The sequence below is a fragment of the Colletotrichum gloeosporioides genome (genome assembly GCF_011800055.1).
Source record: "Colletotrichum gloeosporioides strain Lc1 chromosome Unknown consensus_37, whole genome shotgun sequence".
Classification (NCBI taxonomy): domain Eukaryota; kingdom Fungi; phylum Ascomycota; class Sordariomycetes; order Glomerellales; family Glomerellaceae; genus Colletotrichum; species Colletotrichum gloeosporioides.
In genome coordinates this window covers 239,994-266,156 of record NW_025544682.1, presented here as the reverse complement: position 1 = coordinate 266,156, position 26,163 = coordinate 239,994, and the positions used below count along the sequence as shown (strand labels likewise).

The 26,163-nt window shown below is 53.3% G+C and overlaps 11 protein-coding genes and 1 pseudogene across 12 annotated transcripts; 10 read left to right on the top strand and 2 right to left on the bottom strand.

The window, feature by feature from the left end:
* Nucleotides 1–333: 333 nt before the first annotated feature.
* Nucleotides 334–7,068, top strand: GCG54_00004383 (E3 ubiquitin-protein ligase dbl4; the record flags this gene model as incomplete). The annotated part of the gene is made up of 13 exons (XM_045404432.1): nucleotides 334–491; nucleotides 548–610; nucleotides 666–919; nucleotides 986–1,145; nucleotides 1,195–1,284; nucleotides 1,337–1,370; nucleotides 1,424–1,647; nucleotides 2,499–2,792; nucleotides 2,852–2,897; nucleotides 2,955–3,120; nucleotides 5,272–5,448; nucleotides 5,515–6,951; nucleotides 7,001–7,068. The coding sequence occupies 13 exons, from the start codon at nucleotides 334–336 to the stop codon at nucleotides 7,066–7,068; spliced, it is 3,171 nt and encodes a 1,056-aa protein (XP_045265216.1).
* Nucleotides 7,069–8,277: 1,209 nt separating this feature from the next.
* On the bottom strand, nucleotides 8,278–10,764 carry GCG54_00004382 (Exodeoxyribonuclease 1; the record flags this gene model as incomplete). Its single annotated transcript, XM_045404431.1, has 3 exons — nucleotides 8,278–10,492; nucleotides 10,549–10,696; nucleotides 10,752–10,764. 3 exons carry the CDS (start codon nucleotides 10,762–10,764, stop codon nucleotides 8,278–8,280), a joined length of 2,376 nt encoding a protein of 791 aa, XP_045265215.1.
* Nucleotides 10,765–11,591: 827 nt separating this feature from the next.
* On the top strand, nucleotides 11,592–12,289 carry GCG54_00004381 (uncharacterized protein; the record flags this gene model as incomplete). The annotated part of the gene is given in 4 exon segments (XM_045404430.1): nucleotides 11,592–11,763; nucleotides 11,817–11,937; nucleotides 11,954–12,090; nucleotides 12,141–12,289. The coding sequence occupies 4 exon segments, from the start codon at nucleotides 11,592–11,594 to the stop codon at nucleotides 12,287–12,289; spliced, it is 579 nt and encodes a 192-aa protein (XP_045265214.1).
* A 1,304-nt stretch (nucleotides 12,290–13,593) lies between these two features.
* GCG54_00004380 (uncharacterized protein) lies at nucleotides 13,594–15,237 on the top strand (the record flags this gene model as incomplete). The annotated part of the gene is made up of 4 exons (XM_045404429.1): nucleotides 13,594–13,812; nucleotides 13,895–13,935; nucleotides 14,233–14,646; nucleotides 14,703–15,237. The coding sequence occupies 4 exons, from the start codon at nucleotides 13,594–13,596 to the stop codon at nucleotides 15,235–15,237; spliced, it is 1,209 nt and encodes a 402-aa protein (XP_045265213.1).
* A 2,054-nt stretch (nucleotides 15,238–17,291) lies between these two features.
* On the bottom strand, nucleotides 17,292–18,467 carry GCG54_00004379 (scyllo-inositol 2-dehydrogenase (NAD(+)); the record flags this gene model as incomplete). Its single annotated transcript, XM_045404428.1, has 1 exon — nucleotides 17,292–18,467. The coding sequence occupies one exon, from the start codon at nucleotides 18,465–18,467 to the stop codon at nucleotides 17,292–17,294; it is 1,176 nt and encodes a 391-aa protein (XP_045265212.1).
* A 661-nt stretch (nucleotides 18,468–19,128) lies between these two features.
* On the top strand, nucleotides 19,129–19,325 carry GCG54_00004378 (annotated as a pseudogene). The gene has a single exon. A coding segment is annotated over exon 1 (197 nt).
* Nucleotides 19,326–19,346: 21 nt separating this feature from the next.
* On the top strand, nucleotides 19,347–19,601 carry GCG54_00004377 (uncharacterized protein; the record flags this gene model as incomplete). Its single annotated transcript, XM_045404427.1, has 1 exon — nucleotides 19,347–19,601. The coding sequence occupies one exon, from the start codon at nucleotides 19,347–19,349 to the stop codon at nucleotides 19,599–19,601; it is 255 nt and encodes an 84-aa protein (XP_045265211.1).
* Nucleotides 19,602–19,611: 10 nt separating this feature from the next.
* GCG54_00004376 (uncharacterized protein) lies at nucleotides 19,612–20,044 on the top strand (the record flags this gene model as incomplete). The annotated part of the gene is given in 3 exon segments (XM_045404426.1): nucleotides 19,612–19,644; nucleotides 19,832–19,922; nucleotides 19,935–20,044. 3 exon segments carry the CDS (start codon nucleotides 19,612–19,614, stop codon nucleotides 20,042–20,044), a joined length of 234 nt encoding a protein of 77 aa, XP_045265210.1.
* A 648-nt stretch (nucleotides 20,045–20,692) lies between these two features.
* Nucleotides 20,693–23,432, top strand: GCG54_00004375 (High-affinity glucose transporter RGT2; the record flags this gene model as incomplete). The annotated part of the gene is given in 3 exon segments (XM_045404425.1): nucleotides 20,693–22,016; nucleotides 23,076–23,287; nucleotides 23,301–23,432. The coding sequence occupies 3 exon segments, from the start codon at nucleotides 20,693–20,695 to the stop codon at nucleotides 23,430–23,432; spliced, it is 1,668 nt and encodes a 555-aa protein (XP_045265209.1).
* A 117-nt stretch (nucleotides 23,433–23,549) lies between these two features.
* GCG54_00004374 (uncharacterized protein) lies at nucleotides 23,550–23,861 on the top strand (the record flags this gene model as incomplete). The annotated part of the gene is made up of 1 exon (XM_045404424.1): nucleotides 23,550–23,861. The coding sequence occupies one exon, from the start codon at nucleotides 23,550–23,552 to the stop codon at nucleotides 23,859–23,861; it is 312 nt and encodes a 103-aa protein (XP_045265208.1).
* Nucleotides 23,862–23,882: 21 nt separating this feature from the next.
* GCG54_00004373 (Versicolorin B desaturase) lies at nucleotides 23,883–24,553 on the top strand (the record flags this gene model as incomplete). Its single annotated transcript, XM_045404423.1, is given in 2 exon segments — nucleotides 23,883–24,070; nucleotides 24,082–24,553. 2 exon segments carry the CDS (start codon nucleotides 23,883–23,885, stop codon nucleotides 24,551–24,553), a joined length of 660 nt encoding a protein of 219 aa, XP_045265207.1.
* A 1,032-nt stretch (nucleotides 24,554–25,585) lies between these two features.
* GCG54_00004372 (uncharacterized protein) lies at nucleotides 25,586–26,144 on the top strand (the record flags this gene model as incomplete). Its single annotated transcript, XM_045404422.1, has 2 exons — nucleotides 25,586–25,776; nucleotides 25,862–26,144. The coding sequence occupies 2 exons, from the start codon at nucleotides 25,586–25,588 to the stop codon at nucleotides 26,142–26,144; spliced, it is 474 nt and encodes a 157-aa protein (XP_045265206.1).
* Nucleotides 26,145–26,163: the final 19 nt, after the last annotated feature.

The following is a 26,163-nucleotide window of genomic DNA, read 5'->3' as shown; positions in this document are numbered from 1 at the left end:
CCAGCAGTGAAGAAAACGTGTCACCCCTAATCAGTGAATCACCAGGGTTTGACCCCCCAGTTTCCTCTTTTTACCTTTTCATCTCGCCCCTCTTCCGCTGTCAGAGTCGCATATCAAGGAGAGCCCACCTCCAACGCCCCTGTGTCCTGCGTCGTTGGGTAGCATTGACTTAATCTCGCCATGCTCCACCCAAGACCACTCGGCCTCATCAAAATCAGACGCACCACGCCCGAGCGAATGTGACTGTAAACAAAAAAACTTCCGAGGAAGAAGAAGAAGAAAAAGAAAGGGCGGAAATTTTTAAGCATAATACCCTGAATTTCGGCAAGTGAGATGGCGAAGAAGAACACCGACAGCGCGGAGCTGGCGCGGAGGCTTGACGGGCAGGTCATGGTCATACCGGACCTAGGGAGGTTGATGGGCCACTGGCCCTGCGGGAGGAACGCGCACGCCTCGGACATCGAGGGGCAGGTCGGCGAGTTGCTGGATCGGTGAGGCTTCTTGTGGTGTTTTCAGAAACCGGCAGCGTGGAACTAATGAGATGCAGGACGGCGTCGCCCAGGGACAGGGAGAATGTTGAGGAGGCGAACCCGGCTTTGCTCGCGGCGTGGTAAGTTGTGACGTTCCGACTAATACCTTTGGCAGCGCTTGCTGACTGCGAACAGTCTGTGGCCCAATGTGTCGCTGGAGCATCTGAGGACGTTGACACAGATGGTCCTTTGGCAGGGACGGCTCGATGACTACATCGAGGCGTTGGAGTACGAGAACTCGGAGCGGGCGAGGGAGTTCCGGGCCAAGACCAAAGAGTACGTTGCGCAGTATCTCCAACTTTCGGATCTGCCGCGGGAGCCGCCTGCGACGAGTGCCATTTCGGATTTCCAGCAGGTAGCGCAGGTGATTTGCCGGTACTATGACCAGGGTGAGTGATATGTCGTCTATCTGCCCGGGGAACCGGGACCGGGAGCTGAAGAGGCTGACGATTCAGTAGACCAGCGGAGGGCTCTGAGGGTCAGCTTATTCGAGTACATTGATTCGACGGTGTCGGAAATGCGGTACATCCAGAGCGGGGAGGTGCCGACAGACCGGTACTACGAGGACCTGCGGAAGAGGACGGCGGGTGCTGGGCCGCTTTGTGCTTTGGCTGAGTGAGTTGCCAGAGTTGCGTATTGACACGGGGTTTGCTGATTGGTGCAGGTTTGTTGCGGGAGTACAGTTGTCTGGGCTGGTCACTGGCTCGATCCCATACAAGCTCATGCTTGAGGCTGTCAGTGTCATTATTGGACTGTGAGTGAAGGTGAATCTAGGTCGAAGGTATTCAGAGGCTGACAGACCCAAGGACGAACGACTTGCTCTCATTGAGCAAGGAGCTGGTAAGTGATGGCAGTGGTTTTGTGGGTTGCTTTGTTTTCTGACTGTGGGGCAGAGAAAGGGTCGAATCTTCAACGTGGTGCCGGTGCTCCTGTGGAACGGCGAACGCGGCGAGCTGGCGGAGGTCGTCGAGCACGTGGTCGGAGAAATCGAAAAGGCCGTCAAGAGCTTCGACGTGTGCGAGTCGAGGCTCATCCGCCAGTACCGGGGTGAAGCGGACCACATCCGGCTGGTGGCTGAGGCTCTGAAAACCGTTTGCACTGGCAACTTGGCCTGGAGGTAAGTGAAGCTCCCTTTATCTCATTAAAAATATCGCTAAGCTCCCGGGTAGTCTGGAATCGAAGAGGTACAGAGTGGGCGAGTCGGGTGAGGACGGCAGTTTGGAGCATGTGTTGAGAGCTCCCTGAAGACGACAACGACAGGTGAACAGCAGATGGGCAGCAGATGTCGGAGAGTTGGATGGTAATGAGCCCCCGGTGATCGTAGAGAAAAAAGAAGGCCGCGACGGCCAGAGTAGAATACCCTAATGATGAAATGATACCCAAGCCCCGATAGTCGATGCAGGTGTTCGAAAACGGCAACGAGCTGAGGCCGATGTCGACGCGGCCACCGGCGCGCGAGAACCTTGACAGATGCTTGGAAGTGGAAAATTGGAAGGAAAAAGAAAGGTGAGGCTTTTCGGGATGCTTGATATAATTTGACGGCCGCACGGGCGGTTGACCGTTTTTACGAAAAGGTTGCGAAATGGGCGTCGTTGGCCGTGTCTCACAAGGATGATTGTGAGCACTTTGGGCTGTCCCGGGGGGGCCTGCACGTCGCTGTGATGTCATGCTGCAATTTCCCAGCAGCGTCTCAATTGAGCCCTCGGTGCAGGTGCAGGTGAGGAGACACTAAACCAAACCTGCCCCCCTGCTTGAGGTGCTTGTCCTTGCTTCTGAGGTGCCCTGCCCCTCCCAAGCTTTGCCTTAAGCTTTCAGCTTGAGAGACAGAAGGAAAGCTCTGAGAAACATTAACTCATCCATCATCCCGCTCTTTCTCTCATCTCATCGCATCAATTGCATTTTCAACCATTACACACATCTACCTACACACACAATCACATATACAATGGCTTTCCGCGCTGCTGCTAGAAGAGTCGCCCTCGCCCGTCCCGCGGCTGCAGCCAGGGCGTTCCACTCGACGCCCCGCGCCTTCGTCAAGGTCGGCGACGCGATCCCCGACTTGCCGGTGCTGGTCGAGAACTCGCCGGGCAACAAGGTCAACCTGGCCGAGGAGTTTTCCAAGGTCAAGAACGGGCTCATCATTGGTGTCCCCGCGGCCTTCTCGCCCGCCTGCTCGGCCACTCACGTCCCGTCGTACATTAACCACCCGAAGCTGAAGGAGGCCGGCTCCGTGTTTGTTGTGTCGGTTAACGACCCCTTCGTGTACGTTTATCTTGGGGTTGGGGTTTCTAATCGAGGACTGCATATTGACAGGTTTACAGGATGAAGGCGTGGGGTGAGCAGTTGGACCCTGCGAGCCAGACGGGCGTATGTTGAGTCTTTTCGGGGATTTTGTTGAGAGATTGTGTGCTGAATGTGTCGCAGATCCGGTTCTTGGGTGACCCGACCGCCGAGTTCACCAAGGAGCTTGAGCTCGACTTTGACAGCGTCGCCATCTTTGGCGACACCCGCGGCAAGAGATACACTCTTGTCGTCGAGGACGGCAAGGTCAAGGAGGCTCACGTCGAGCCCGACAACATTGGAACCAAGGGTGAGTAGATGGCTGCGCTGTTTGCTCCAACCATGGTGACTGACAGCTTGGACAGTTTCTCTGGCCGATACGGTCCTTGCTTAAGCTCGAAAATTGTCTCTGGGCAGAGAGGAGGTCAGATGGAGTTCACGCTCACCAAACTGTTGGGAAAAGATAGATTCAGGATATCGGCGTAGACTAGGAGAAATGTGAGAGCGTTGACCTCTACCACCCGCCAATCAAACCTTGCCGCCACATGGAAATGCTATGCAGTCAGCCATGTTGCCCAATCAATAGCCAGTTGTCGTCAAATTCATGAGGCTCTGCAGGCGGTCACAGCCTGCCGAGATATGTATCCCTGGTCTCGCCTTCAGCACGGAGGGCAGACGGAACGGGATCAGGTCATGAGACGAAAGCCGGCTGGGAGGACCCGACTTCCATGGCCGGCGCCGGCCAAACCGGAGCCACATGTTGCCGGGCCGTTCCCGCCTGACAAATGCTTATCAGCCACCGGCACGCTTATCAAGCCAGCTTCAGGGGTTTATCGATAAGAGTGACAAGACTTGATGACGGCGGGGCCGAAGACGGTGGTGCGGTGCATGGCGCTCAGGGCAAGTCAGGAGGCGCCATGCAGGCTGCAGCCAGGCAGGGAGGACACTTGGGGGCAGTTGGCAGTACCCGAGTTGAGGCCTCAAAGTTGCATCAGAGGGGCATTGACGCTGCTTGCTCATTGACAAGGAGTCACCTGCACATTGTCGGATGCAGCCACTGGACAGACTGCTTTGCAGAGACTGGCACGAGGGCTGCTGAGACGAGACTTGACTGGCCTTTTAATAGCAGTTGATGAATCGACCTCGACTTGCAGGCCACAGGAATGCCATGACATACTGTGCAGTACCTTAGGTAACGCCATCCAGAGAGCCAAAGCCAACCAACCCCTCTGTGCCCCTCTGTGCCACAGAACTTCACAATGCTTGGTGCAGTTGCATCATCTTGGACAATGAACCCCTAGGTGGCGCTTGCTTCTGGTTCCCCCAGATTCATCAAAGCCGGAAAGAGGAGGAAGGTGCCTTGAATTATTGGAACTCTAAGAGGGCCGAATGACGCTCAGTCGGTGCATCTACCATTATTGGCAGTGAAAGTTGAAAGTGGAAAGTGGTGACCGGTTGTTGGTCATGAAGCAAGCACACTTCCTCCTCGACTCCCAACCCCAGGCAGACACTCAGTCAGCCAGCCCACTTAAAAGCCAGGCCCCGGGAGCATCACAAGTACCCCTCACTTCTCACAGGCAGCAAGATACCTTGTCTACCTATCCGTACCTCACTCCTCCTCACACTCACACACTGGAGCCCACTCCTCCTCACCTTCCAACCAACACCTCCGTCATCCAACCCAGCCCACTGCCAACCAACAGCTGCCCACTCAGCACACAAAGCACACACAGTACTAAGTAGCAGGTGCATCTCGCATTCAGGCACTGACTGGCAGAGAGAAAGAGGTTGTGGTGCATTGCAGTACTGTAGGTACATTGAACAGACTGAGAAACTCAGACAGGGCACTGGGCCTAACACCTCCGTCCCGACTCCCTCCCGCCCTTCATCCACCCATCCGCCCACCGCACCGCACTGCACTTGCACTGCACCTTACCTCACCCAACCCAACCCAACCCGCGGCCCATCCCACCTCACTCACGCCTTACTTCTTTCTCTCTCTACCTGCCGCCATCTTCCTGCCTACATCCCGACCATCTACTCCGACGATCTATTGCCGCCATCTACGTCCAGCGTGCCTGACCACTTCTTTGGCCTTTTGCACCCGTCTCCGAACGCGCAGGCACCCGTCGAGTCGCTCTTCCTCTTACTAATCCCCCAGTGACTCCTTTGGCCCCCTCTCTAGGCCCTCCTCCTGGTCTCTGTCGTCGGTTTCTACCTTGGCCGTGGTATCGCCTTTGGCCTTATTGTCCGTCGACGTCTGCCCACCACCCACGATTAGGTTACTCGAACCCTCGACCGCTCGACGCCGCCTTCGCCTCAGATTTTACTTAAAATCGAACCCTCTCGCCGTTTCCACCTGCGGAAACCCTCCCCTCGCAAACATCCCTCGTCGGCACCATTCCTCCCACCACGCGGAAGCGAAAGGCCGCTGAGGCGACGATATCCTCCGAGTCCCCAGACGCCCTGCCCAACAAGAGGATAGCCTCAGCTGCCAGCCAGACCCAGCACGCTCCCCCGACCCCGGTTACCACAGCAAGCAACGGCATGGATTCCGAGGAGGACTTCATGTCCGCTCTTTCGAGCGAGGACGAGATGATGCAAGACGACAGCGGCGAGGACATGTCGGGCGCCGACGGTGCGTCCTCATTTTTCTTTATCCCCGATGCTAACTCGCAACATTCTGACGCTCCTTCTCCCACAGACTTCGACGAGGACGACTTCGATGACGAGCCCGACGCCGACCTCGGCATTATCAAGGATTCCGACAGCAAGAAGAAGGTCGCCTACGACATTTCCTTCAAGGTCTACAAGCCCGAGGACATCCAGAGCCAACAGGATGACATGATCGACGAGGTCAACATGATTCTCAATATTCGCAAGGAGGACGTCGCCATCCTGCTGCGCCACTTCCGCTGGAACAAGGAACGCTTGATCGAGGACTACATGGACACTCCGAATAAGGTACTGGAGGCTGCAGGCCTGGGATCGAACGTCACCGGCCCACCCAAGCTGGAGGCCATCCCCGGCTTTATGTGCGACATTTGCTGCGAGGACGAGGAGGGTCTCCAGACCTTTTCTCTCAAGTGCGGCCACCGATACTGTGTCGACTGCTACCGTCACTACCTTAACCAGAAGATCCGCGAAGAGGGCGAGGCTGCCCGCATCCAGTGCCCCGCCGAGGGCTGCGGCCGCATCATCGACTCCAAGTCGCTCGATCTCCTCGTCACCCACGAACTTGGTTCACGATACCACGAGCTGCTCAACCGCACCTATGTCGAGGACAAGGACTCGCTCAAGTGGTGTCCCGCGCCCGACTGCCCGAATGCTGTTGAGTGCGCCATCAAAAAGAAGGACCTGGACAGAATCGTCCCCACGGTCGCCTGCGCATGTGGTCATCGCTTCTGCTTCGGTTGCATCCTCAACGACCATCAGCCGGCCCCCTGCGAGCTCGTCAAGAGGTGGCTCAAGAAGTGCGCCGACGACTCCGAGACAGCCAACTGGATATCAGCCAACACGAAAGAGTGTCCCAAGTGTAACTCCACTATCGAGAAGAACGGTGGCTGCAACCACATGACCTGTCGCAAGTGCAAGCACGAGTTCTGTTGGATGTGCATGGGCCTGTGGTCGGAGCATGGCACCAGCTGGTACAACTGCAATCGCTTCGAGGAGAAGAGCGGCACCGAAGCCCGCGATGCGCAAGCCAAGTCCCGCATATCGCTAGAGAGATACCTGCACTACTACAACCGCTACGCCAACCACGAACAGTCTGCCAAGCTCGACAAGGACATTTACCACAAGACGGAGAAGAAGATGGTGCAGCTCCAGACCGCGTCAGGCATGTCGTGGATCGAGGTTCAATACCTTAACCAGGCCTCGCAGACACTGCAAACCTGTCGACAGACCCTTAAGTGGACGTACGCCTTTGCCTTCTATCTTGCCCGCAACAATCTGACGTCCATCTTCGAGGACAATCAGAAGGATTTGGAGATGGCGGTTGAGGCACTGTCAGAAATGTTCGAGAAGCCCGTCACGGAGCTGTGTGACAAGAAGCTGAAGGTCGACATCATGGATAAGACGTCGTACTGCAAGAAGCGACGCATCATTCTTCTGGAGGATACTGCCGATAATTTGGCCAACGGTAAGATGAGCATAAACGAACATCTTTATCATTTCTAACCCTCCCTTAGGTCGCTGGACTTTCAACGTTGATCTTACCGGTCCTATGCCATCCGCTGCGACGGGCAGCCGCCGTTGAATCACGCGGTGACTCACACGAATACATGAGAAACGGCTTGAGTGTGTAGAAAGAACGCTTAGCGCTTTATTATTGGTGGAAGGCTCATCAATCTTCTCGGTAACGGCATTGGAGGCTACAAGATCATGACAGGGTTTTTTTCTTTCTTTCTCAAGGGACGGATAACTCGGCGTGAGGAGAAGCGCATCACGGGCATTGTATGGAATGGAATTTTGGTAGCAATCCGCGTGTCCCAGGCACAGCGGCAATCATTACGCAGCGCATCACTGTCATCGTCGTCTCTGCTGCTGCCGTCCTCTCCCTCGTTCTTGACTCTCTGAACTTACGAGAAGCCAGGCGATGGGTGTCATTCAAACCCTCCCGTTTTCGGCCAAGTCACGGCTTGGGTTTGCGTGTCCACCGTGCCGTCTGTCCCACTCGTGACGCTCCTTCCTGTTACTGCTTCGGATCATTGCCACGCAAATCTCTGGATTACAAAGTTTTCGCCTTCTCGTCGGTCTACTCGTCGTCCATGACCATCATGACTCGCGGTGTGTGTGTGTGTGTGTGGTCTACATGGCGGCACCAGTGAACGCTGCAACTACGACAGTGGTCCGAGGTCGCAGACAGGCTTTGCCTGTTCCGTACGGTGTGCCCAAGTGGCCGGGCCTCCCTCCTGACGCAGCGTCACGCAGGGGATGGAGCAATCGAACTCAACGGAACCCCGTCCGGCGGGTTCCGTCCGGGCGTCAGCCTCACCAGTCTCGTCATTGTAACAGCAAACCACATTCACGTCACATCACGGATGCTCATTCCATCATCCACGGTCGCGAACGAGACTTTTCTTGACACCTTGCTAATGGGTTTCCGTCCATGATATATTTCTTACCCGTCATTAAAGACTCCCACTACGCCTCAAGAAATGCATACAAAAAAAGCCGATCTCCGTCCAGGCTCATAATCCTTCGCCACCAATGATAAACCTTTTCCAGGCGTGCGGGGGAGAAAATGCTGCTTCTCATTCCATACAGCGTTGAAAGTCCAAATGCTCTCTCCTTGATGCTTCCATTAACCTCTTAAAAATGCATCCCATCCTTGGGGGGATATCATAATGATTGTGCACTGATAGCACAGCCAGACCGGGCACTCGGGAAATGACCGGTCGCGCTCGCAGAAAACGAATAAAACAACGTCGCAATATGGGTATCGCGTCGACACATGACAAAAGACTCAGCCATACACGAACCGGGAGAGGTTCAAGCCTCTGGGCCGCTCTTCAACCTCGTCAGATCGGAAGACATCATCGTCGTTCTCACCGTCGCTATCATGGACGATTTGATCCTCACTCCCGCACGGCGCGTTGAGAGCCTCGACTTCTGCGAGGTCGACCTTGGGCAGCGGCACGAACGAGGGGTTAACAGGCATCGACTTCAGCAGCCGGCTCTTCCGGGGACTGCGCTTGGGGCTGCGCTGGATTGCACTCTTGGTGGGAGACAGGGCGCGGCGCGGCGGGGTGTTCTTTCGCTGGAGGGCCCGGGCGCCGATGCGTTGGAGCGGTGTGAGCATCGGGGTTGCCTTCGCCGCTGCGGTCGAGCCGGCGGAGAAGGTGACCGAGGAGGCTGCGGTGGACGGGGCGGCGGTGGATGGTGTGAAGATGGATGATTGTCTCGAAACAGCGGTGGCCGGGGTATCGGGCTGACTCGAAGCGGCAGGGCTCGGCTGAGAGAACGCAAACCTCTGCAAAGACGACCGTCTGGAGCTCGTCTCCGGTGCGGGCTTCTTTTCGGGCAGCTCCTCCACTTCGGACAGGTCACTGAGCGGGGTTGTCGCTATCTCTTCGTCCTTGCTGAACTGACTGTCCGCGCCGGTTGCCTCGGTTCCTTGACTCTCCTCTGCGCTCTGGCTCTCCTCAAAGACTGTGATTGACTTTGGTTTAGGGTTGTGCCACGTGTCAATGTCCGCGAGGTTCAGCAACGCCTCGTCGATGGAGTCGTCAGAGAACAAGAAGCCGTCTTTCTCGCTCTTCTTTGTCGTTTCGTTCTTCGGGAAGAACTTGCTCTTTTGGGATTCCTCAGATTTGGTTTCGGCCTCGTCTGCATCAGCGCAGAGGCGGACCTTCTTGGGCGGGCGTTGAGAGCTGCTCTTCATCAATGCATCAATTTCGTCCATGGTGTTCGTCGAGTCGCTGAGCGTGATGCGACGAGAATCAGAACTGGATGGGGCGTACTGCTCCAGCATGTTCTTGATGGGTTCTGTCCGCCGTCGAAGTAGACGTGGAGAGGTTGTTGAACGGGCGGTTCGTGTAGGGCGAGATTCGGTTGGTTGTGAGGATGAGCCTTCGATATATGGTCTGGGCAGCGGAAAGACGCGGGGTACTAGGCCGTTATGGGTGAGGGCGGCAACGCGCTCTGGGTCGACTGAGAAACAGTTGCTATCCATTTCGCCCATGGGAATACGCTGATGGCCCTTGAAGTAGGAATCGATAGGCTTGGCGGCTTGTCGTGTGCGGCTCGAAGAGGCTGCGAGAGCCTCGGCGGACTGAGAGTGTCTCCTCTTAGAGTCGGATTTGGGCGACTTGCCTCCAGGCATGGGAGCAGGGATAATGGTCTCCTTGGTCATTGGGTTGACATCTCCAACAGCGACAGCCGTGGCCATCTCAGGTTCGACATAAGCGCCGATGAACGGCATATCCTCAACACCCTTGCCCGCTTCGGGCTCGGTGAGGAACACCATCTCCTTCTTTGTTGGACAGTAGACCCTCTGGTGCAGGAAGGTCAACTCGGCCTGGAAGAACCGCGGCAGGTAGTTCTCCGAGATGCGGTGCTTTCCTTCAAACTGACACATGCGGACCAATCGTTCTGGTGTCTTGTACTTGCGCAACATCCGGTAAGCCGTCTTTAGTCCCATGTTGTTGATCCCCTCGAGGTAATCACAGCCGCTCAGAATGGCCATGCGCCGAAAGTCGGTATCCGACCAGCCCGTCAGCGACACCTCCCGACATGCGCAAAAGTCCCTGCGGTTGATTTCGATACAGTTGCCGTACTGGTCAAGCTTCGTCAAGAGCCGCTTGCAACCGAAGACCAACAGATCCGAGTCTTCGGATAGAATGCCGTCGATCAGGCCTTGGCGTTCGAGGTAGACGAGCTGAGCATCTGCTTCGTACGGTGCAACGACGTACGAGACATCCAGCTTCTTCAATTCGTCGATGAGATTGCGGGCCATTTCCGGTGTCACGTCGATGGCCTTCTGAAACTCGAGGTGCGCTTGAGAGGGCTTTCCGGCCTTGAGCAGCTCCATTGCCGTCTTCTTGCTCTCATCGCGGCGTTTAGCTCTGGATCCTTCGGTGGCTGCCTTGCTGGGCAGGAAGTCGCCATCAAAGACAAGGTAGGGCTTGACACCAAAGTGCAGAAGCATCCTTACCCTGTGCATGGCGAAGTCGACATATCTGAGGCAGGGTTAGGTCACATCCGATGGCAACCTGGACTGGACGTTTGGACTCACTTGCGTGTGGGGGTGCCTTGGGCCAGGTCCACGGCGCAGGCAATGGCTCCGCGGTGAAGCCATCCATAGGCGTCGACACCGAGCGTTTCGCCCTTGAATTTCTTGAGCTCGACGGGCCTGTGGATGGACTTGAGCAGCGGGAGAAGGCCTAGCAGATGTGAGTAACGCAATGCACGAGGTCCCGAGGCAAGGGAGGCAAGTACCTGAGACGCCCATTGTTGATCCAAGGGAACGGCTCGCAGGCCCTCAAAGTGCAGAGCTGAAGTTCCGAGGGCTGTAGGTCGCTCTCGATCCGGTTTTCAGGCCAACAGCCGGACTGACAAAGGTAAAAACAATGCTTTAGGCCATCCGTCGAGAGGCAAAGACGCGTAAAGAGGGTGGATTCGCGGAGTTGTGAGGGTCGATACGCCAAGTCAGGTGATCCGGGGGCAAATGTAAACAAAGACACTCGACGCTATGTTTGCGGATTAGTTGCGGGCGGGAGTTGGAGTCGACTATCTACTGCGGGCGACAGTCGGGAGAGAGCTGGGAAGTTTAGTCGGAGCTGGAGGACTAGAATTCACCGACGAAGGTGAGATCAGAGGAGAGAAGGTGTGCAGGTGGAGTGAATCGCGGGCATCCTGCACGGGAAAGGGACGTCCGGGGGGACCTGGTCCTGCTATATTGGAACGCGGTGTGTCCACCCGCGTCAAGTCATATCGCGACTCTTTTTTTGCTGTGGCCTGGGCACAGAGGGGGGACCCAAAATGGCCTAGCGCCAGAAGCTCGGGATTTCCAGAGCAACGTCACTGGTTCCTGATCCGGCTGAAGATTATTGGACCCTTCCCGAATTTAGTGGGGCGACGGCTTTTTTCACAGAGTGCTTGCAGCTCAGAGGATGGGATTTTTCGCCGTGGGGCACAGATAGCAGACCGACACCCAAAGCAGTGCGCAGTCGAGAGAGACATCTCAATCATTTCGTTCTCAATCTTTCTGTGTCTCACTGTCGAATTTTCTTTAACTCTCTTGACGCGTCATTTGACCCTAGCCATATCACCGTCAGAATGCCTACCACGTTGTCAAAGACCCGCAAGCAGATTGCCAAGAAGCGCAACGGACATGTCGATGCACTGCATGAGTTTTCCAGAGACTCCAAGCGTCTTCACAAGGCGTCGGTGAGAGACGACAAGCTGCAGAAGCTTGCGGCCACCAGAGGAAAGAAGGAACAGCCCATGCGTAAGACAGCTCATTTCGCAGCAGACAACAAGCTGAAAGCTGACCTGCCACAGTCACCCGTGCTTCTTACTTCCAAAAGGCTATTCAGGAGAAGGGCTCGAAGCCGCTCGACCTCGCCAGTATCCAGGAGCTCATTCACGAGTGCGTCCAAATTGCCAATCCCAACGTCCCCAGGTCTGACTTTTTCCAGTTTTGTGCATCAGTATGATGAAGAGTACGCCGAGGTCAAGAAGACCCGTCGTCCAGGCCGCCCCGCGAGCGCCAAGGAGGACTTGCTCAAGCTGAAGATCTCCACCCTTGAAGACGAATACAAGGGCAATGGCTTCTGTGAGTTCTACTTTGACTGCATGGGCGATGTCGAGACTAACAAGTCCCAGACCTTCCTGACCTCATGAATGACTCCAACATCCTGATGCTCGATCGCTGGGAGGGCTCCTGGGCCTACCTCGCTTCCGTTGCGTGGGTGAGGATAAATGCCGACGGCAACATCAAGAAGTCCAGCTTCCCGCCCAAGGGCAGCTCCTAGATCATGACAGCATCACAGCGGCGTTTCTGGCGTTTGGAATCGGGAAAAGGCAGTTTAGGGGAGCAAACAGCGCATCATTCGGGAAAAGGGCACAGCCTTTCGGCTGCAGTTTCTGAGTACGGCTCTACGGTGTATTTGCGGGGGTTCTTTCGCGGGCCAGCTGTCTGAGACAAACATGCGCCGTGACAGGAGTCTCGTTTGGTCAACAGACAATTTCTCCGGTTACATACAGTAATGCCGTATGTGAACACGGAGGCGAAAGCTCGGATCACAGCAGGCCATGCGCGGCCAAACCACTGGATCGCCGACCTTCGCATGCATGTTCTCTCCGCGCCCGTTACACAGGGCATCGGCGGGCGGCCCGGCGGCAAACGTGGGTGGCATGTGGTGTTCTGGGGATAGTACCGGCTCGACCGCATCCTCTGGGACTGTTGTATCCATTTGGCAAGCATTTAGACGGTATCATGTAGAGAGCAAACGTGGTGATCTCGTTTGAAACACACTCGGTAGATGCCACAGGCAAGGCTGGAACACGATCCATCGATCTCCCGGCCCAATATCAACCCACACCTGGCTTCCGTCGAACAATCATTGGGCTGCCATGTCGCACATCAAGTGACGATTATGTTGCCGTCCGCGGTCCCTGTAGATTGTCTGATGACTGACGTCTATTTCTCCTTGTTCCAAAGGTGGCTACCCGGTCCAGAGCGCGGCTGCGATCTGCCCCGAGCCTCCTGGACCAGACTACTGGAACCACGTTGTTCGCCAAACAGGCCTGTCCCAAGTGGTGCCTGTCGTCTCATAACTCAACCCAGATCTCTCATTCTGTCCCAGGTGCTACATTGCACAGGCGACCTCGCCATCCTCTTGAAGACGGCTAGACGCTTCCAGCTCGCTGACCGCGGTGAGCACTGCCCCTGGAAGCATCTCCACTTGACTCACCCCCGATCCCTCCGTGGCAAGACTTTGGGGAGGACGCCGTAGCAGACCGCAAGATGTCGAAGGATCTGGATGCCGGTGCTTGCTGCCTGTGATCGTTCGAGTCCCCGTACCACGAGGTCGGGCTGACTTGTTTGGGCTTCCCAAGAGCGTGGCTACAACAGTGCTCAAGTGTAGATATATCTCGGATGATCTTCACTGTCATCCGGCTGTCATCTACCCCTCGCCACTCTCAGCAACCCCTCCGTCGATCTTCCTGATCTGTTCTGCCTACACCCGCAACTATCCGATTGAACCTCTTGCTCCTGCAAGTGAGTCCTGATAAGCACCGACGGTTGAATTTCACTGACAGTCGTTGTAGCAACATGTGCAAATACGTCACTCATCTGCGCGTCTGCAACGTCTGCAGCCATGAAGATACTGTCCTCATCTCAGAAAGGTTATGCATGCTTGCCAAGAGGAACGGGGTATTTGGCAGTTGTGATTCAGGGATCGGCAGTGACAGCAACAGCACCAGACACCACTGTTGGAAGTGCAAGGAGAGGATCCGCCGGGTCCCACGGGCTTCATCGGCATTGCATCGTGTCAGTCTACATTGATGAGAGACTCTATGGGAAGGCAAACAAAACTTGAGCTACAAGGCGTTCAAAAAGATAGACGGACTAGACACCAACAACTCTTCCCAGTGATGCTGGCATCGCCATTGGGTTTGAGCGGGAGGAGACAAACAGGCAGATTGGGATCTGGAGATCTCAGAAATTAGTGAGGCCCCTGTCATTACCAGTTTAAGCTTAGGCGAGAGCATTGATGATTTTTTGTACATGATTCTTCGGTGGAGTCCTTCGAGAAAGAGTGGAGGTTGATGTGGTTCAGCTGCAGTGTGTTGTCGTGCTGCAAGCATCGGAACAATATTTCGCCGGTAGACTCAGCGTCTGGTCTGATCTCAAAATTTTTGGGAAGCTTCCAAAGCTTCTGCAGAGATTGATTTACCCACCCCACCACAGAGTCTTTTTTCCCATTGTCAAACAACACCTCGTTCGACAAGTAGACACAACTCCAGCCAAAATGCTTTCCATCAGATCCATCGCGCGCTCTGCGCCGAGAACCCTTACTCGCCTCTCGGCCACCACTCTCAGACAGAGCGCCCGCCCCAGCGCATTCGTCAAGGCCTCATCATTTGGCGCCGTCCAGCGCGCTTCTGCCTTTTCCAGCTCCGCCTTCAGGAAAGCCCCTGCCGGCGAGACCGACGCTGAGCTTCTCGCCAAGCTCGAGAGCGAGCTCTCCTTCGAGGATGAGGTCAAGCAGAACGAGCAGCTGCCCGCCAGCGTCAAGGACTTCCTCGACAACAGCCCGTTTGAGCTCCACGACACCCCCGGCAAGGAGGAGGTCAAGCTTACCCGCAAGTTTGGCGAGGAGAAGTGAGTTTTTCCAGCGCGTGGCTATCTATGCGCCTCGACATACTGACAAGATCCAGGATCACTGTCACCTTCTCCATCGCCGATCTCGCCAACTACGACCCCGAGATGTACGAGCAGGACCGCGCCCTGGACGACGAGTACGACCCCTCCGAGCCCCAGACCAAGCAGAACGGTGCCCGCTCCGCCAACCCCGAGGAGGACATCGAGGACGAGGAGGGCGAGCTGGACGAGGCCGCTCCGCCCTGCCGCCTGAGCATCGTCGTCGAGAAGCCTGGCAAGGCCGACGGCGCCCTTAACATCGACGCCACCGCCCAGGACGGCGCCATCACCGTCGAGAACATGTACTACTACGAGGACGGCAAGCTGGCGCACGGCTCCTCCGCCGACATCGCCCACGCCCGCGCCGACGTCTACCCCGGACCCCCCTTCGGCAGCCTCGACGAGGACCTGCAAATCCTGATGGAGCGCTACCTCGAGGAGCGCGGCATCACTCAGGCCCTGGCCATTTTTGCACCCGACTACATTGACGTCAAGGAGCAGAAGGAGTACGTCCGCTGGTTGAAGAACGTCAAGGGCTTCGTCAACGCCTAAACAGGACTTGACTGTCCTGCGGGGAATCGAAAAAAAAAAGTGAAGAGAAAATGAAATGCAGAGAGATATCTTGACGACGCATGACGGCGGGGGATTGTAAGATGAAACGAAACTTACCTAAAAAGGCTTTTCTTGGCTTGTCTTATAGCTGTTCCACTCACGATGTACCATACCACGGCCTGGCTGGCACGCCAGATGCCTAACATAAGAAACTGTAATACAAACAAAACAAAAATTCTCCTTTACTTTACACTGGGATCTGATCCACCGTTATTACAGTATGTGACTCGCACCGGTCTGAAAAGACAACCTTGTGAGTTGCCTCCCGGCCCCGCTCAGATGTCCTGCCGACTCGAGCCTACCCCTCGTAGTGCCTGATCAATCCCCACAACGCATACACATGGAAGCGTTGCGAAGTGCTTGTTGCCTCAGAGGTGGGCGATGAGAGCTTTCACTCATGTGAGTTTCCGCTTGTTTCTTCCTGCAAAAGGAACTCGATGAAAGACTATCATGGCATCGGCTGTGGAGGTCAAAAATGAACTGATCGCGACCAAAAACATACAACACCGGGCATTCGCCGGTCGTCACCGACCCGACTACTACTCCAGCCCTCATTGGCTTATCTATGGGAGAGCGGACGGGATCCCGAGTTTTCCAATGGGTATGGTCGTATGTGCTCGGTTTGGGAATGAGGCTATCCATAAACGCTCGCCGGTGTGACCTCGACGAACTTCAGACGAGAAGAAAGCATGTTCATCAACAGGAAGGATTCGATGGAGACTGTCGACGTATTACATACATGTTCAATTGTAAAACATTGGGCCTGCATATCTTCGTTGGCAACGTCAGTACTCTTTTGCCAAATGCCTAGACCCGAGAAGACGGTAGATGCTGCCATGGAAGGCTGATGTACTTCGTGCACGACAATAATTCGAAAACAACATGATAAACGATGCATCTTATGACTGAGCTTTTTTCTTGGCTCAGCGTGTAGCATGTCCATAATCTTCAAGTGTATCCAATCTGGACTGCCTGGTCTATATCACAACAGACTTTGACGAGGAGACACAACTACTACCCTTGTCCGCGCTGCCTCACTTCTAACTCGAAAGACACAACTAAATAATGTCGTTCTCCATCGAAAGATCGTTAAGAATGTCGAACAAGCTCTTCATTATTTAAGGAAGTATCGGACCAGAAATCCTCTGGCTGTTATACTCAATCCGCAGCATCCAATCTCCCTCCGAGCATTCCGTCCATTCAAACATCAGGAGGAACTTGGAACCGGAAGCATACACCGGAAGGGCTGATACGCTGCAATTGGGGATGTCCAAATGCTCTTGAGGGCCCTTGTCCAAGTGGAAGGTGACCATGACCTCGAAGAGGGGATGACGCTCGAAGTCTTGGTTGATGCCCAGTATGCGAAGCATCTCCGGGAACGGGACTACTCGAGCGAGGGCAGCTTGACTTGCCTCGCGCACCTGGCTGAGGAACGCAGCGCAGGAAGTTCCCTCGCGGATCTTCCCGATCCGAATCGGCAGACCGTCCACCAGAAGGCCCATGGCCCGCTGCTCCGAGGCCGAGAAACGGCACGAGCAGGGACTCTCAACCACCAAGTCGTCTTCAAGCGTAACGCGCCGGAGGGTCAGAGCAACGGCGGCGAGAGCAAGCTGGTGGCGAGTGATGGATTGGCTGCGTATCATGCGCACGAGGCTTTTGACGAGGGTTGAATACGTCGGACCGTCCGTCATAGCGAGACGTCGCTGAGGGCCTGCCCAAGGGAACGGCGCAACCAGGTCTATCTTTTTGTTTGGAGTCAAGGGAGCTCGTCCGTTGCCACGAACCTCTGGAGAACCCAAGATGGTGGCAACCTTGCCAAGAGATCTTGCTTGATCTTCTACGTGTTGACGCACGCAAGGTTTATGACTGACATGATAAGGCCGAAGCACTCTCTTATCAATCACAGGTGGACGATATTTTGATCATCTTAAGCCCCAGTTAAAGTAGTTCATTAAACTCAATAATGATATCGTAACACTCGATTCGCATGCCATCTAAGGGCCTTTTGGTAAGAAGGGTGTTCTGTTAGATGGATCCTTGATCTTTTTGTGATCGGGGTATTTATCCATCATCATCCTAAACAACTTCAAGTCGTTTAGAGCGTCCTTGGCGGAAGTCTTGACTTCTTTGCCAAAAACCACAGTCTCGTACCACTCTTTCAATTCAGCGGTGTATGCATCCTCGTAAGAGGTTTGAAGAGATCTGTGGGACTTTTCCCCGTGTTCGTTCAGCTCGTCAATCTCCACCGTGATTCCAAGACCCTTCACGAATGGTGTATCGTAACATATCGTGACTGATTTGTTCTCCCCGTAGACAGCGACTTGAGAGTCAAATCTTGGTACAGAGTCGATACCCATCTCGTAGACACACGTGAAACGGTCGTCAGGGGCGGTGCCATTCCGGTATTCGAACATTGTCGTGTACCAGCGTGCGTTGTCCGTCAAGGCAAGCACTGATTCTGGGAGACCACCTAGTACGTCCCTCATCAGGCTAATACCATGGCTTCCGAGACTGCCCAGGAGACAGCAGTAGTCCATCTGCGCGGCGGTAAGCGAATCTGGCTCTTGTCCCCATGCCTGACCTAGCAGGACTGCAAGTCGCGTCTTTCTGTCCTCTGATGCCTCCATTGATATGTCATCGTAGTACTTCTGTGGATATGCCCCCGACTGCCCGATGAAATAAGCATTGGGGCCAATGATGTCCCTGACACGAGCGTACTTGATCTTGCCAATGGTTGCAATCTCGCGTTTGAAGGCTTGTAGACTTGGAGCGTAACGTCGCATGTAGCCCACGAAGACGCGGGTATTGTTGGGGGCCTTCGTCTCAGCATCGATAATCTCCTCGCCAGCTTGTAGGCTAAGCGTCATGGGCTTCTCGAGCAAGACGTTTTTCCCGACCTTCAACGCAGCAATGGTGTACGGGGCGTGATACTCGTCAGATGTCAGGATGACGACAACATCAATGGCTGGATCATTGAAGATGTCATCCGGATTTGTGGTCGCGTGAGGAATCTTGAATTTGTCACGACAATGATTAGCCGTCTTTTGTGAAATGTCGCAAATGGTGACGACCTTGAAGAGGCTGGATAAAAACATGAACGTTGGAAGGTGTACGATTTGGGCAACGTCGCCACCGCCAATGACCCCGACCTGTAGGATCTTGGAAGACATATTGAAGCGAGTTCTGATAGTCGTAGCGATAATGTAGCGACTGGTTTATACGTGAAGCTAGAGGATACAGGTGTTTAGGGCCTCGAAGGCAATTTGCAGCATCATGTTACATATTAACCTTTATAAGGCGCTGTGTGAGCTCTGGGCACTTTTCATTCCCTAACCCAAACCGGTGCGACATTCACATTCCGTCTCTGATGATGCTGACGGACCCAACCGACTCTCCCATCTCCGCTTCTTTGCGCTCATGCTAGGCATTCCCCCTCTTGCATTCTCCCCGCATCGGGCTAGTTGTATCGGGCATGTTTCCGACCAGTGCCCACGCGGACTGCTCTTTTTGGCAAAGACCGATCGGCTGTTGGTGTAAGTCAAGTCCACAACATGGACTATTACATGCTGCAGAGAAGCTGCCCTCAGAACTTTCAGCTATTGGTCTACCTTCATTGACTTCGGTCTAATTACGTGCTCAACTAGAAAACCAAACGTAACTTTTACTTTTATCAATACGATCCAAACCCCCGTCGCGCTCACTGGGGCGGGTAGGCAAAGCCACACTCTTGCTATTTCCAAGTATTAACACCCCCTTCGTAGGGATCTGAGCTAGAGAGGAGCACGCTGTAGGTCGCTACACTGCCATCTTGTACAGGCCCCTTTAATAACGATGTTGGTTGGTAGCCTGCTATCGAGACTGCCAATGAGCTTCTGTTGAAGGCTATGTACTCTCGGTCGATCACCTCCGCGAGATCCATTTCCGAAGCCGTCCCCCATATGGTCGATTTCTACTTGGAATATAATGAAAACGAATATGATGATATTCCCAGCCGTTCAAACACCGCGGCCGTCGTATTTCGTCCTTAGAAAATTTTGCGATTCCCAGGGATGTCACTAACCGGGACTAGGCTTCCCATAGCAAACCAGATTCCAGTTATCAAGGCTGCATTGACAGCCGGAAAGCATGTTCTCTCGGAGAAGCCTGTTGCTGAGAACATCAAGGATGCTGAGGATCTCATCCGATGGTACCGTACTGACTTCAAGGGGCCCACTTGGGCTATTGCTGAAAACTGGCGATTTCTGAATAGCTGCCAATTTGGAGCGGATCAGATCAAGGGTCTTGGCACAATCACGGGCTTCTAGGGACGCCGACATGGTACGGTTTCACAGGATTGGAGACCCAGTCGTAAGACATCACGATGTTGCATGTATATCAGCATATCTCACAAGTGGCCACAGTCGCAGGATGGCGAGAAAGTCCCACTCACCAAGGCGGAAACCTTCTCGACGGAGGGGTTCATTACATGGCCGGAGTGCGGCTTTTTCTGAGCTCGCATCCTGACCACGAAAATCCACATACTATCTGCTTTTAGATTGAGAATGAGAATGTTACCCTTTCTCGTGATGGAAAAGTCGAGGAAATCATAGTTCCCTACGACCGAACTGGAGTGCCGCTTGAAATACGTGCTTAGGCAGATAGCCTCGCTACCGGAAAGTCGCGACCAGAACAAGGGCCGGAAGCTGCCTTAGCTGATCGGAACTGGAGAACCAAGATTCCACTCAAGAACGGTGAGCTACTTGACTAACAATTGGCACAGATTGAGCCCATGTTGAAGAGCGGCCAGCAGGGATGAGTACCTGTGGTATGCAAACATCAAAGGGCGTCACTTGAATGTTTAGATCTTAGATACCAAAACACTTGAATCTTTGGAAATCTCATTATCAGCGCCAACGACAACTACTCAAGTGACCTCGTTAACTTGCCACAACAACCTTTAGATCGTAGGTGAGAGACAGCCCAGTAACCAGGATATTGAATGCCCCCTCACTTCATTAACCCCGTCTTCCATCACATATGGGTCACGTACCTCATCAAAAAAGCAAGCATTGCTGCATGCAATCTCGATCTGTGGTTGGGACGTCGGACTTTATCATTTAGGAAATCTCAGTTGGCGGGGTCCAAGCCAGCTTCCCCGGATCGTGTAAGTTTCCCCAGACTTACACCCCCACAACAACCCCAGGCGCCCCAAGAGGAGTTTCCGATAACTTGAGACTACAGCCCACTCCTGATTGTATAACCTCGTTTTTCGATAACCGATGTTTCATCTCTTCCTCTTTTGATCTAAGTTAGGGTTTCTGCTTGTGCTCCTGCCCTCCAACACAACATTCGAAACACCTGTGCTCTCAGACGTAAGTCTAGACTGTATTCTCACCGAGCCTTGTATAATCTCAACATGTCACCACAAAATATCTGGGCTCATTACAAATGGGCAATCTTCTTTTGCGCCGTGTCAGCCATTGGGGCTCTTTGCTATGGCTATGACAATACCTATTACAACAGAGTATTAGCTATGCAGGAGTTCAAGAATGACTACGGAAACATTCGTAATACCGACGGCAAGCTTGCCCTATCTTCGTCCTTTCAGTCTGTCACAGCCTCCGGTATTTACATTGGCGACTTGCTAGGCGCAATCCTTGCCGCTCCACTGAATGATCGCTACGGGAGGAAGTCCACATTCTGGCTGGCTTCATTCTGCATATTTATTGGCGGCATTTGTCAAGTCGCAGACATTCTCAGCTTAGAAGGTCTTCTTGTGGTCGTACGTATCCTTATCGGCCTTGGAGTAGGCCAGTTTACCGTCACTTCGTTGTTGTATATTGGCGAAGTTGCACCCCCCTCAATTCGTGGACCAGCGCTCATGTGCTTCCAGTTTCTCCAATCCTGGTCTGAACTATGCGCGTCTGCGATCAACCAGGGCACCCAAAATATCAAAAGCTCTCTCGGATACCGCATTCCCATGGGAGGCCTCGTCGTACTTCCCCTGATAATGGCCGCCCTTCTTCCGTTCATCCCAGAGAGCCCGCTGAGGTACGTGCTCAAAGGTCGACGTACAGAGGCCGAGCAAAGTTTCCACAAAATCAACCAAAGCAAGCCCAACTACGACCCATTAGAGGACCTGGCCACTGCTGAGAATGCGAAGAGCATCGAAGAGCAGCATGCTGAGTTCTCTTCATGGGGGTCTCTGATAACGGACCCCATCGAAAGACGCAAGCTGACATACTCCGCTGGAGCTATGTTCAGCCAACAAATCTGCGGCATTCTGTTCTTCTACGTTTACGGCGTTGTCTTCGCTCAGGCTATTGGATTAGGCAACCTTTTTCTCGTTCAACTTATCACCAACATAGTCCAAATATTTGCCGTGGGCGCCTCGATAATTACTGCCAACAGAGTGCGCCGCCGCATCAACCTCATGATCACCAACTTCATGATGTTGGTGGCTTTCATCACTATCGGTGACGTCTCGGTAAAACCACTGACACCTTCGACGCAATACGTTATTGTAGTGTTTTCCTTCGTTGTCATGGTTGGCTTCAACTTCGGTCTTGGCCCCCTTGCGTATACCGTCGCTCGAGAAATGGCAGTCGGTCCCAACCAGAACAAGATCATGTCTGCGAGTATCGTCATTTTCTACCTGATGACCTGGGTGGTCTCGTTCACCGCGCCTTATCTGTACTATGATGTCGGGCTAGGTCCAATGGTGAGCTTCGTATACGCTGGTACGACGTGTCTCTCCATACTGTGGACATGGTTCTGTGTCGGCGAAACCGCTGGCAGATCAAGCTTGGATTTTTCAATGTTCTTCGCTGAGAAAATTCCTGTCAGGGCTTGGAGGAGATATGTGTTCTCGGACACTCAGTCCTTGAGAGAGATGAGCTTCGATGACAAAACCAAGGACGTGCGGAATACCCCAACAACGGTAGAGCACCAAGAGTTTTCTGTTTAAAATATTGTAGCAGTATATGTAGCAGAAACTTCGGAATCATCTGCGTACTTGCGCATTGAGATTGATGCCATAATGTCTGTTTACGAATCCGAGCTATGATCGGCGATGCCCTTTTCGTGCAGCTTAGGTCTATAAGAACACCCGACGTACGTAGGTCATGGACCAAACTAGCACCCGAATGTATCAACGTTGATTGACACACTCTCAGTATTTGACTGGCTGAGCTCTCTTTAACCGGCCCTCCCCTCTTCTTGTGGATGAACGGGAAAGGGCTGACGCGGCGCATTCCCCGCAAATTTTCGTTTCGCAGGAGATCGACACTCTCCATGGTTGTCTATTTCCGGGGATTCCAGACCTTCGGACATGCATGGTCTCGTGACGGGCTTCCTCTGTAGGGAAGCCCGTCTAACACCAGTTTGATCGAAGTGCCTGATGAGACCCGCCCGCCAGCCGCCTTCTACGTCCTGATGGTGCCCGAATGTCACGTTTGATCACCTGGAGACGTCGTCAGGCTGTGACTTGTAAGTAACAAGAGGTATTGCAAGACTTGGGGGATTTCCCATTCTGCCCCAACTTCGGGATTTGTAGGTAGCCAAGTCAATGCGATACTTTGCGCATTGGGAGGAGCTTAAAGGATGTGTGACTTTTAGATTTAAGATTTAAGGGGTGATTGATGGCACACCGACATTGCTTCATGCTGTCCTGCACTTGTAATCAAACTTCAAAATATTGACGTAGTCTTCTTAACGATTATAATGTTGCTGCTGCTACTCGGTGAGAAACAATTTTGATCTCTTGAATCGAGATAACGTGTTTCTAACGTTCTAAGCAGTGTTCCCCGCTCTTGTCCTCTGGTTTGCGGTCGGCGCACCGATAACAAGCTACCTCGCCGACAGGAAGGGTCTCAGAAAGTTCCCTAGCCCCGGATTTGCCGGCATCTCATCCTTGTGGCGTATTTTCTACTGCTTCAGATACCAGCACTTCGCGGCAGTGCACGAAGCTCACAAGACACTGGGCACGCATGTCCGCATTGCTCCCAACTATGTCTCTATTTCAGACCCTCGCGCTGTCTATGACCTTTACGGCCACCAACTTTCTCAAAGACGCTTGGTACGATGGAGGGGCCGGAGCGTTCCCTCATATGGCCGACGAGAGAATCAAGACTGAGCATCAGAGAAAGCGGAAGTGACTTGCCCACGTCTTCGCGTAAAAGTCCTTGTCGGAACAAGAGCCTGTCATTGCTGAGACGATCCGCACATTAATGACACAACTCAGAATATTTGCATGCGGTGGGAGACCAGTCAACATGCGCCGATATTTCAACTACTTCACTATTGATGCTTTTTCAACGATGCTCTATGGTGAATCATTAAATTGCTTGAAGCGCGGTAGCGACCTGGTCAACGCTGAAACACCCGAGGGGGAGGTTTACCAAGCCCCCTTTATTCAGTCTTTGCTAGACGCCACTCATATCAACACAGTCCTTGGGATGGAAGCTGGTCTACTGCCCTTTTCCAAGAAACTCTTTTCCTGGCATCCGTACAAGAAGGCAGGCGTGGACTTCGATAACATTATCCGGCACTGCACCAAGGCGCGGTTCACATCCAAAGAGAATTAAGGGGATATCTTCCAAAAGCTGATGGTGAAGAACAACGGCGAACCGATCAACCTTCCCTTTGGCGAGCTTTTCGCCGAATGCTCTGTCATGATGAACGCTGGCACGGAGACAACCACGGCTTCTCTCACAAACTCCTTATCACAAACTCCTTATATCTCATATACACCCATTCTGATGTGCTCCAGCAGCTCCGGCAAGAACTGGATCCTGTCATTCCGAGGAATACCGTACCAGCATACGATTCCGTCGGACAGCTGCCGTTTCTGAGAGCCTGTGTTGAGGAATCTCTTCGCGTTCGACCTGCGAGTTCTATGGGTTTGCCTAGGGTTGTCCCGGAAGGCGGTCGGATGATCGCAGGGAAGTTTGTGACTGAGGGCGTCACTGTGTCAGTTCCGACCTACACCCTGTTGCGGGATGTTGAGACTTTCGAGGACGCCGAGACGTACCGACCTCAGCGCTGGATTGACGGCGACAAGAACAAAATGCTCAAGGTCCACTTACCATTCAGCATAGGACCTCAGGTATGTATTGGCAGAAATATTGCCTACTTTGAACAGCTAATGCTCATCTCAACCTTGGTGCGAAACTTTGATTTCGAGTTGGCATGGCCGGATCAAGAGGTCAGGACTCTGGAGCGGTTCAACTCCAACCCAGATGAACTCTTCTTTTGTTGTAGACTTCGCGATCTCTAGTGTAGCTAACAGATTGCCTCTCCTTTGATAATCCGCACTTGAGATTTCGCAAACCTATTTAACTACTTTACCTTATAGTCAGATACGTGTAGTACTGCCCTTCTATCGATACTCCACAGCCTAGTCAATTCTGGTTGAGAATGAAAGAACAAAAAAGGTTTCGAAGGCAAAAAAGAGCCGAGATGAGGTAGTGAACAACGAGCAGTAGAAAGACCCCTTGGGTTTCATAGCCGTGCGACAAGCGGCACTGAACGTCAGATGCCAGCAAACTTAAAGTCCTACAGCAAATAATCCTGGATAGATTGCCAAAAGAACTGGACTATCATACTGCGCTTTTTGAGTTCTTCTTTTGGTCCAGAACCCGAATATCGCGTGATCATTGAGAAGTTATGGCAGAGACATTAGGCTAGGAGCACCTTCGCAGAAACAACCTGCAGCCCCGATACTATGGCACCCGGCTTGTGATGGGAGCAGTCCTGAGACCACCAAGCCGAGATTCCTGTGGGCAGCGAAAGACAAGGAAGAACATCATCCATTCTTTTGGACTTGTCTATATTTCTCCCCAGCTTCGTTTGATCCAGCCGCATGCTGGAATCGCGATGATAGCATGACCTCATTTGTGCTACAGTTGGGCAGGTATTTACGCACTTGGGCAAACGAAAGTCAAGAGAATGGCATTCAAGGGCGTCTCAGCATCATAAATTACTGCATAAGGCTGTGGTTGCGTCGTATGTACATTCCCAACAAGGACCAATCGGCTTAATTTCCCATTTCAAACACCCACACTGACGACGACCCAGTGCTACACTCAAGACTGTATTGTCTCGGGAGAGCAGGCTGTGAGAACTCGCCAAGGCCGGAGTCTCATCGCATTTGATCCCACGAGTCTTCTCCTGGTGTACAAAATCATAAAGCATCCTCGCCATGTATGGATTAATATGAGTGCTCAATTACTGTTTGACTTGTCAGCGCCAAGCCGGCAACTCGTTCCTCGTACATTGTCAACGCGTATTTTCCAGCTTCTCACGAAACATGCACTCCTCGATCTTTTTTTATTCTATCACAAGACCCTACCCATTCCGATGGTTTACTCCAGTGGTAATAATTGGCGGGTTTATCCTCACGGTTATCTTCACCCTTCTGAATCTCAGCTCAAGCGTATACTATACAAAAGCTATCTACACAACATACCCCAATGCAACCATCGAGAAACTCAACGCGCGGTATGTCAGACAGCCTCGTATTAATGCATACTAACTATCTATGTAACAATGGATAGTTGTGCTGATGTTACGATACCGTGGGTAGGTGGTTTCGCAGAGCACCGTTCAATTGGCAAGGTGACGCGAAAGCTGAATGCCAACCTGCCTTGCTATCGGTCGGCAGCTCCATTTCCACAGCAAACCTCGGCTTCAGATATCAGATCACGGGCGTCAGGCCCGTGTCTGGCAACGACCATTCATCGTCTTCTCTGCCTGGTTCAATGCGATACATGAACTCCCTGCTGCAGGATTGCCAAGTGCAAGAAATTTTCATCTCCCTCAAGAAGGTTGACCCTTCTAAGCCGCCGTCTTCAACATGGAACTCTTGAGAAGATTCCAGTGTGACTT